Source organism: Frankliniella occidentalis, unplaced genomic scaffold (genome assembly GCF_000697945.3).
Source record: "Frankliniella occidentalis isolate FOCC.00 unplaced genomic scaffold, Focc_3.1 Scaffold1, whole genome shotgun sequence".
NCBI classification, from domain to species: domain Eukaryota; kingdom Metazoa; phylum Arthropoda; class Insecta; order Thysanoptera; family Thripidae; genus Frankliniella; species Frankliniella occidentalis.
This window is the reverse complement of record NW_026267131.1, coordinates 1150180-1160811: the sequence shown is the minus strand read 5'-3', so window position 1 is coordinate 1160811 and position 10632 is coordinate 1150180. Positions and strand designations below refer to the sequence as shown.

The 10632-nt window shown below is 38.4% G+C and overlaps 2 protein-coding genes across 2 annotated transcripts in view; both read left to right on the top strand.

Annotated features, from left to right (window-relative positions):
* Positions 1-4474, top strand: part of LOC113213551 (uncharacterized) — a 23190-nt gene extending 18716 nt beyond the window's left edge. The window contains exons 5-6 of the mRNA XM_026432667.2: positions 17-251; positions 353-4474. Of these exons, the coding sequence (XP_026288452.1) occupies positions 17-251; positions 353-4039 (3922 nt within the window). The 3' untranslated portion in view covers positions 4040-4474. The remainder of the gene's footprint in view (positions 1-16; positions 252-352) is intronic.
* A 151-nt stretch (positions 4475-4625) lies between these two features.
* Positions 4626-10626, top strand: LOC113213552 (tetratricopeptide repeat protein 37). Its single transcript, XM_026432668.2, has 18 exons — positions 4626-5002; positions 5207-5448; positions 5529-5718; positions 5842-6217; positions 6296-6522; positions 6628-6930; positions 7003-7188; positions 7266-7417; positions 7504-7639; positions 7731-7915; positions 7997-8403; positions 8497-8684; positions 8785-9019; positions 9129-9401; positions 9489-9642; positions 9730-9904; positions 9976-10161; positions 10239-10626. The coding sequence occupies exons 1-18, from the start codon at positions 4913-4915 to the stop codon at positions 10512-10514; spliced, it is 3981 nt and encodes a 1326-aa protein (XP_026288453.1). The 5' UTR covers positions 4626-4912; the 3' UTR covers positions 10515-10626.
* Positions 10627-10632: the final 6 nt, after the last annotated feature.

Here is a 10632-nt window from a genome sequence, read left to right as displayed (position 1 = left end):
GATTTCTTCTTTGTAGGTGTGAGGAATGTGAGGCGAGTTTTGCTCAAAAGCAAGTTTTGAAAGAACACACTCAAAAACACAGAGACGAACGTAAATGTCAATTTTGTGGTCATAATTCATCGTCTTCCTCTAGGCTAGTCAAGCATATGAAAAAAAATCACAGAGATAAAATCTTTGACTGTAAGCGTTGTACAAAATGGTTTACTTCGAAAGAGGACCTTTTTGTACACACAGAGAAGGAGCATAAAAATGTAAGTGGATATTTATACTTGGTGTCAAAATAAAATAGACATGTTCTGTCTTGCATTCTCAACAAGAGCCTATGTCTCATATTGGTTAATTTATGTTGCAGCTGCATAAGAAAGAGAAGTCATATTCATCTGATCTTTCCAAACAAGAAGGGAAAGACCGAAAAACAGTGCACACCAAAGATGTTCTAGAAGAGGAATCTTTAAGTGAATCTCCTTGCACTACTGAGATGTCACTAGAAGACCGTGAAGGTTCATCATCTCCAGACCACTCTGATTCAGTAAGTTTAAAACAAGAGAAGTTACTTGAACCACCAACAAGAAAAGCACATCCACCTAATGAATGCAGAGAAAAAATGGGAGACTCCAATGAAGTTCACTCACTGGAACCTTTAAAAAAGAAGCTAAAGGAAGACACTACATTGTCATCACTGGAGTCATCAACTGATACCAATCATTTAACCAAACACACACATGATGATGTGAGAAAATCTTCTGAGTCTCCTGATGTAAGATTAATGGAAGATCAAAAATCTAAGTCCTCTGATAGCTCAAAGGAGAGGCCCAAAGGAGACAAAAAGTCTGACTCAGAGTCATCAAAGGAAAAGTCTCGTCATAGCAAGCAAGAATTAAATGAGTCCTCCAAAGAAAAATCCAGAGCTAGTAAAAAAACTGAATCTGATTCTTCTAGAGATAGATTAAAAGATGATGAAAAATCTAGTGGTGGTAAAGAACAATTTAAAGGATTTAAAATCCCTAAAATAAGGAAGTCTAAAGAAGTTAACAAAACATCCGAATCATCTGATCAACCTGAAGAAAAGCCTGTGGAAGACATGGGTCCTATGTCATATGGAGACTTCAAAGACAAGTTCAGAGATGATAAAAAATCAAAATCAGATGAACTTGCCCAGAAAGAGAAAAAAGCCTCATTCCAGGAGTCTACCAAGCCCCCATTGAACAAAATACCATTATTAGCTACACCACCAATTAATAAGTTACCATTGTTGCCAACACCTGTATCAAATAAAATACCACTGTTGGCTACTCCTAATAATATTTCAAGACCGGTTAAAAAGTCGAGATGGGGTGAGCCTTTAAAAGAAGATACTACAACAGTTTGGGCTGGGCCTTCAAGAGTGCAGTCTGCAGAAACAAACAGATTTAAAACTAGTGAATTGACAGACAGATCAGCTGAAGACAAAAAATCATCTTGGCATGATTCTTCCAAAGACAGACAGCTTAAAAAATCAAGATGGGGGGAACCTCCAAAAGATGATGAGGTTATTACGCCCTCTACCTCAGTAGAGAAATCAATGGAAGACAACAGACTGAAAACAAATCCGTCCTTGACTGGTAAGTCAAAAGAGGAAAATAAATCAAAAGCTAATTCACTGCCACCCGGGCAACCAGTTGAAGATAACAGGTTTAGATCAAATCAGACACCAATGCCTCTAGAAAGTAATGCATTAAAATTGAATGCTACTTCATCTGGAAGAATATCAGAAGACAGCAGATTTAAATCAAATTCAGCTTCTTTGGGGAGACACTCAGATGACTATAGATCTAAGTCAAATTCAACGGCAACCGGAAGACCTGTGGAAGATTCTAGATTTAAATCAAATCCAGCTCCCACAATAAGGCCCACAGAAGACAGTAGATTTAAGTCAAATTCTGTGCCTTCTGGGAGACCAGTGGAGGATTCTAGATTTAAATCAGATTCGGCCCCCACAATGAGGCCCACGGAAGACAGTAGATTTAAGTCAAATTCTGTGCCTTCTGGGAGACCATTGGAGGATTCTAGATTTAAATCAGATCCGGCCCCCACAATGAGGCCCACAGAAGATGATAGACTGAAATCAAATCCAGTGCCAACTGCGAGACTAATGGAAGATTCTAGATTCAATTCTAGTACAGTACCCACCAAACGACCCACAGAAGATAAAAGAGTTAAACCAAATCCAGTGCTGCCCGGGAGACCAATAGAAGACACTAGAATTAAGTCAAGTGTAGTACCCTCAGGATGGCCACTGGATGACAACAGACTTAAATCAAAGCCAGCTTCAACAGAGAGACATTTAGAAGATAAATTCAAATCAAATCCGGTATCCACCATGAGAATTGAAGATAATTGCTTAAAAACAAGCTGGACAAGCACAACAGCAATAGAAGGTAGCACATTTAAATCAACTGAGTACTTAGAGAAGCAGTACAATGATTTTGAACAAATGATAAAGCAATCAATGGAAAAAGTAGTTATTGATACAAAATCAATATTCTTTAATTCTTCAAAAGATAAATCAAGAGAAGAAAAACAGTCCAAATGGGGTGAGACTGTAAGAGATGGGGTCAGGGGAGATTCTTCTTACAAATCGCTAATAGGTCCTGCAAGTAAAGATTACAAGTCAGTTGAGGACGAATCTTTACAAGAAGATCATGTATCAATATATTCTGGGTCTCCAATGGACATGTCCATAGGAAATGATGATTCATCAAATGATAATTCTGTTGAGGAAATAAAAGAAGATAGAGCAGATAATAAAGCAAGAGCTGATAGTAAAGATAGAGCAATTAGAAAAGGTAGAGCAGATAGTAAAGTAAAAGAAGATAGTAAAGAGGATCAAGACGATGAAGGATTGATTTGGGGTGCATCTTTTATAAAAGAGAATAATTTTCAGTGGGGTAAATCCTTTCTGGAGGATCAAAAATCAATGCTGCTGGAATCTCGAAACGAAAAGGCAGTAGAACCAAGTAAACCATTAAAAACCGACGTCCCTCAAGGCAAGTCAAAATCAGATTTACCGTCAAATAGGGGTAAATCTTCCAAAGAAGATAAGGCAGCATGTTCTAAGTCATTAAAAGATAAGTCCTCTAATCAATTAAAATCCCCTAAGACTTCTATTGACAATGCTCAATCATTGTATCGTAATTCTTCAAAAGAAAGCTCAATTGAGGATGCCCAACCAGTTTGGTTTGATCCTGTGCAAGCGAGGCCAGTGGAAGATACATCAATGTGGTATAATTCTGCTAAAGTTCAAGAGATGCAATCAATGTGGTATAATGGTCCCCAAGGAAAGACATCTGAAAGCAACAAACCAATTTGGGCTAGCTCTTCAAGTGAGAGAACTGCCATGGGATATGTAGCTCACTATGAGACAGAATGGGCTGAATCTTCTACAAACAGCTCTATTAATCCAATGTTTTATGGGAAACAACATTTCCAGGCGGATAGCAAGTCCAAAGTGCCAGAACAGTCTGTTGGCAACATAAAAGAAGCTCCTTACTTTAATTCTGTTTTTCCCCCTGAAAGAAACTCAGAGAGAGATCTTCTTGGTTCTTATTCTTCAATTTCAGACTCTGGAAGAAACTCGAATAGAAATCTTCATGGTTCACATTCTTTAGTTTCAGCCCCAGAAAGAAACTTACAGAAAGAAGTTCTTGGACCACATTCTTCACATTTAGCCCCTGAAAGAAACTTAGGTGTTCTTGGCATGGGTTCTTCTCAGCCTGAAGAGGAATCAGAAGAAAACAAGGGATCTAATCTATCAGAACTTTTGGAAGAGTGGCTGAAAGGGAATAATAAACCAGATGAACCTGTTAAGTCCCTAAAAACCGGAAAGCCTAAAGGCTTTGTGCTGCCCAGAGGAATGTCCAAGAACAGTGATGAAATGAGGTGGGGTGAGTCTGCAAACTGTGAGCCACCTATTGAATCGATTAAAGAGAGAGCAGTCGAGGATAAGAAATCTAATTTGTCTGATATGTTAGAAGAATGGTTGAAGGAGCATAAGAAGTGATGCAAGTACTACATATGAATTTATGTACTTTTTAGATTTCTACATGAGCTAGAGATGGTATTTTATCTGCTGCATTTCTTATAAAAATTAATGTTTTTGGCTGAATGTCATGGGAGACCTCTCAAGCTGTAAAGAGTTTTTGTGATATCACTGTGATATCATCTATTTTTTAAGTTCTGCCAGGGATACAAGATTCTTCAGTCTTTTATTTAGTGCAATAAATCCATGTTTTCTTGACCACTTTTAAAAACTGACGGAGGGAAATTTCTTGGGCAGTAGTCAATGTTGTTGTAGGGAATTTATATTGTTATTACAAGTGTGTGTGTTTTTGCTCACCATGTAAAGGGGAAGGACACTAATCTTCATCACGGTTTTGTGCCTTAAGTAAGATGTTGTGTACTAAAGAAGAATTATTAAAAAATAATTTATTTTGCATCTGTGTTGTGTGTTTCTGTGCTCCAACATCAACTTCATGTTTTAAGTGTAAGATTAGACCAACCAAGATACCCACACATTGTAATTTGACATCTCAATGATGTCTTCTTTTCCAGAAATTGTTGAAAAAATGCAGGATGTGTTGCATAAAACCTCACAGCAAGGTAATGAATCAAATAAAACCTATGGAAAATGCTCACACATTCTGACTTCTTATTTGCTGCTACATCAACACATTACTTTCTTACATGAAATGAACCAAGGAGTAGCATATGCACTGTACCGGATGTTGCTGGTTGGTCGTTGCCGCCGGCAGACGAACTGCGTGCGGCGTGCGAATAATCGGTGGAGGGTGTAGAGTGTAGTGTAGACATCAAAATAAACTAGCGTTGCTGGTCATTATTGGTTGTTGAATGGAAAATAAGTCTGAATTGTGCCATGGACGGTAAAGAAATAAAACGCGTTTTAAAAGAAGCGAAGGAGGCGATAAAAAGTAAAGACACGAAGACAGCTATTAAGTTATGCAAGGTAGGCTAACGAAAAGTATAGGTACAACCTAACCTATATGCGTCTGCAGTCAGTATTGTTCTAAAGAAAGTGAAAATGTTAATGTAGTGCTAAATGGCAGAGTGACAACTATGAATGAATTAATGCCTAGTTTTTTTAAAGTTTAAAACGTGTAATTATTTCTTGGTGTCAACTTTCATGGATCTTATATCTTTCAAATTTCAGTCAGTGTTGAAGGACGACAGAGACAACTATGTGGCCCTGGTACTGTTTGGAGCCTCACTTCAGGAATCTGATCAGCATGAAGAGGCTCCCAAGGCATATAAAAAAGCAAGTGAAGTGTCACCAGACCAACCGCTTGCTTGGCAAGGTTTAGTATCTTACTATGAAAAACATAAAAAGAATATAAAATCAGAATTTGAAGGTGATGTCTTAAGAGCTTATGCCTATCTATTACCTCAGGAGATGTAAGTGCTATCATTGGAGATCTATTGTCAAATTTTCTCTCCATTCATATTTTGAATGTACATGTCTAATATGATTTTAGTGACGGTACTAAAAAGCATGAGATGGCTATGAAACTCTCTGAACTTGCAATAAAATTGCAATCTTCTGAAGAATGCTTGTCCCTCCTTCCTAAGCTGCAAAGTGACATGCTACCAGTAAGCGAGATACGAAGGTGTTTCTTGAAAGCACTTTTCCAAATGAAAGATTTGAAAGAGACTGACTCAATTGTGGTGCGTTTAATATTTTCATATAATTTTTGATACATTTAGTAAAGGATATGCTCAGGTTTCAGTTGAAAGCTGCATGCCTTTTATGATTTGTTTGAAATATATAGACGCTTTTAATGTTTTCAGATTCAGAAGGCGTTGGAACAAGTTGTCCTAGATTGGAGAGAGAACCCAAAGGGCAATGATTATGACATTCAAGAATTTTATCGTCAGTACCTGAAACATCTGTATCGAAGTAAAGATTATGAAAAGCTCTTCAAGGAAGCAAAGTTGATGGCTGAAACATTTAGTAAAGATCCATACCCTTTGGAATGGATCTGTAAGCTGTGGGTAGAATTTGTAGCAGAGGGGAAAGATATTGGTTTCATCAAGGATACTATTGAGAAATATGTTAACACCTTAGAGATTGTTTGTCCAGCTGCAAGTTCTGTCAGTATGGCAAAGGGAGCAATGCATTTTTGTCGCTCTGAACTTGTAAAAGCACGAGAAGAACTTAATAAAGGTTGGTGAACTACGTATCATGGAGGGAAAATTAGGAGGGCAATCTTTCTTCATTGATGAAAGAGTCTGTTGATTCCAGCCTTGACAAGTGGGCAGTCTCCGTGGCATGTGTACTTGCTGCTTGCTGATGTTGAGTTGAAGTTTGGACTGCCGCAAGAAGCTCTTTCTCTTTTATCAGAGGCTAAAATGAGAGTCAAGCAACTATCAACCAACCAGGAGTATGTCTTAAAAAGGTGTGAGGCGGAAACTCTAATTGGAACACTTCAACAAGAAAATTTAAATAGAGCAGCTCAACTTTGCAAAGAGGTACTTGGGTCTTGTTTGGGTTTAAAAAACTGAAAAACTAGAAAAAGTGGTCAAATTATGTATGGATTTCATACCGATCTATTATACTTGTTATTTTTATTTCAGCTTTTGTCTGAAAAAAATACAGATGTAGCTGTTCACTTACTTTATGCAAGAGCCTGTGTACAACTTAAGAATTTTGAAGAGGCTCAAAAACAATTCATAGAAATTGGGACTTCAAAGACATGCTCAGCTAAAGTAACACTGCTTCATGCTCAAATACTTTGTCTTTCAGGGCAGAGTGATAAAGCTGCTTTTGTTTTAGAGTCAATTGCCTCTGATGCAAAAGATGCTGAAATTTGGTTAGCTCTTGCCCGACTGCATGGGAACTCTGGAAAACAAAACAATGTCTTGACAGATTTGATGGAGGTAATTGTCCTGCCAGTTATTTTTATCTAATAGTAGATTAACTTTCTAATTGTTTTGAATCTTGTTTAATAGGCAGCACGTTGTGAACCATTCTACTGGGAAACATTTATGCTCTTGGGTAACCAGTATAAAAAAATATCGACACCGGCTTCTTTGGACAAAGCAAGAAGATGTTATCAGAAAGCATTGCAGCTCAACCCAAAATCTCTTCAAATTGCTAAGCATCTCAGCGATGTGTTACTGCAACTACATGATGTTGTGAGTAAAATTGCTTTTTTGCTGTAAACTTAATTTAACTGACTGTAATATTTATGAAAATCTGTTTTTCAACCCAGGAAAGTAACATTCAATTATTGGATATGATGACTCAGACAAGTAATGAAAAGTGGATTTGGCTCCGTTTAGGTCTTTTACATTCAGAGTGTGGAGAGGTTGAGAAAGCAATCAACTTCCTTTGTAATGCTGTTCGCAGTGATCCCTCTGATTGGTATGTCCTAAACCAAAATTCCTACTAGCTGGTAAAACATTTCCAATCTGAGAAAATGCTCTATAAATTGTTGTCACCTATTTCAGTCGGATTTGGGAAAGCCTTGGTGATGCATACATGCTGCGGGGATCTTGGCACGCCGCATTAAAGTCTTTTATGAAAGTGAAGCAGTTGTCACCAGAAAATATATATGCTGCATATCAGATAGGAACAGTAAAACTGGTTGGTCCACTGAATTCATAGCTTGTCAATGCTTTTTTTTCTTTCTAAATCTTTACTTTTTGAAGCAATATCTCTTTTCTCCTATCCATAGCGTATGGAAGAATTTGAGGATGCTCTCATTGCCTTCAGGCAACTCATAGAGCTATCTGAGGATTATGTGCCAGGCTTGCAGGGACAAGGAGAAGCTGCATTCCGCTGGGCACAAGTTTTACGGCAAGAACAGCGCATTGGCTGTGCCAAGGACCGCTGTCAGGAGGCTATTGATGCTTTTACAAAGTAGGAATCTGACTAATGTTTTGGGAATTAACATATTACTCTCTTCTGAGCAATTACAACTATTCAATAAATCTCTTGCAGAGTTCTGAATAAAAGACAGGATTTGTCATGCACTTGGAAATTATTAGGTGACACTTGTCTGTTAGGAGCCAAATTACCGCCTTTTTATGCTAGTTTTCATGTTACGGCATGGATTGTTTGTCCTAGTGCAAGCTCTAATAGAAGAGAGACTTCATTACAAAGGAAAATGGACATGTTTCTATTAGCAGAGAGGATGTACTGCCGAGCTATGTCAATAAGTCAGGACAGTAGTCTGATATGGCACGATTTAGCATCAACAAACTTCTGGCATGCAATGGCTGTTCAGAAGTCTAATAAACGAAATGAACTTTTACAACGAGCTATGACAGGAGCCCGCCAAGCAGTAACGCTAAACCCCAAAAATGCCATGCACTGGAATCTTCTTGGGGTAGTTGCTGCAACAGAAGGTGAAGACACAATTTTCTTTTATTCCGGTTTCTCTCTTTTGAAAAAATATATGCTGTTAAATTAACAACGAGCTTTATTCCCAACTCTTGCAGAAATTAAGAAATGGGCTGTGGCACAACACGCGTTTATTCAGTCAATTCTCCTCGATAATTCTAGTCCATTGGCTTGGACAAATTTAGGTACACTCTACCTTATGATAGGAGATATACAATTAGCCAACAAAGCTTTTTCAGCTGCACAGAGGGTGGACCATAGCTACACAAGATGTTGGGTGGGTCAGGTGAGTGAACATTTGGCAGAAGGGTCTCCTGATGTTCTGGGTTGAATTTTCACTCTAAGTATGGTTTAATGAAGAAGGCAAAATTTTTTCACTTTTACAGGCCATGATTGCAGAGACGATGGACCACCATGAAACTCTAGATTTGTTTAGACATGCTGCATCTTTGGAGTATCATCATGAAAGTTGTTCTGGTTATGCACATTGGGTTTTAACAACACTTTTAAACAATGAAAAACTATCAAAAATTGATAATGGAGAGGAGATTATGGTCATTAAAGACATGAAAAGCATGTATGCATTGGAAGTGGCTGCTGATTGTATGAAGTGGTACACAGGTGATAGATGCAACTATTGAAACTTTACTTTTTAACACGTCGACATGTTGTGAACGACATGTAAAGTCTATGGTGTTCTAACAACTGTTGGGACTGGTGGTATTTTCAGAGCGGCATGCCTCTAATCCCTGTGGTTGGAATATGTTAGGGCTGTTACTTGAGAGGCAAAGATTGTTCCAAAGTTCTCAGAGGGCATTTCAAAGAGGTCTTGAAGAAGCCATACTCCAAGGTTCAGATTCAGTCCCCATGAATGCCATCCGTTGCAATTTAGGTCGAATACTAGTTAATCTGAAAGATTATGAAAAGGCTGTTGATATTTTACAACAAGTTACTGTTCCTAGTTTTGCGTCCCAATCAGGACTCGCCCTAGCTCTTTATAAAGGTGAACACTGAACAAGTAATTTACCACTTGAATTCATCTTTACTGTTATTGACTGCTACTAAGCAATTTTTAAAACTCCATTTTCAGCTGAAAAATTTGAGGAGGCCTATGGAGCTTATAGCTCAGCTCTGGAGTGGCTTGCACCAGATGAAGAAACAAAAGCTCTCATTCTCATGGCAATGGCAGCTATGCAGTACAGTTTCGGTCAGTTGGAAGATTGCAAAACTTTGTTATTCCAAAGGTAAGACAGGAGTAAACTCTATTGGCTTGATTTGTTTGTCTAATATTTCTATCTACCACATCTTCTACCTCTGGCTTGTCACTACAGCATACAACCAAGGCCCCTCTCTGCCCATCCTCTTCTTGCTCTATGTGCAATTGGTCTGCTGAACCAAGACATCACCATGTCAAAAATTATGCTCAAAGAACTGGGGCAGTTTAAGGATGACCCAAGGTACATAGCGCACATTGGGCTCCTTGCATCATATACTGCATTCATTCAGGTAATTGGACTATTTATTGTGCCTCAGTATTTTTTGTTCCTTTACACTGACCAGTCACATGTTTTTTACAGAACGACCAGACAGGAGCACTGCGAGCTCTCAGCAAAGCTATACATCGTCATCCAGGAGAAGGGGGATTGTGGCTGGCTCTCTCGCAAGTTCAGATGCATGCTCATCCCAATTGTGATGCTGCAGCAATTCGACGTACAGCCCAAGCTGCTATTGATTTGGGAAGGGGCAACATGGATATAACAAAGGTAAATTATTAGCAGTGGAAATTTGTTTCTCTATTTGACATTTTTTCATCTAATGCATTATTGATCATTCTCTTTAGATTCAATCCATAATTAGTGTGGCACACTTACTCTCTAATGATGTGGAATCAGCTTCCATAAGCTCTCAGAAAGCTCTCCATCAGTATCCTAACATTGCTGAGAACTGGGCAACATTTGTTGCATCAGTACTACCAAAGGATAAAAGTTCAACGCAGGCTGCAAAGCTCCGTGACACCATAAGCCATGTCCGGCGCCGACTTCAGCCGTCAGCTGGAGGCCTAAAGAAATGGCTTGGGAACTGTGAACACCACCTCGCCAGTTTATCTTCCCCATAAATTACGGAAGCTTAATCAAATGTGATCGACTTTTTCTATCTGTGTGTTTAATTTTAATCTTGTTAAGATTTACATGAATTCTCTAGCTATCACTAATCAATTTATACATTGCAAGCAA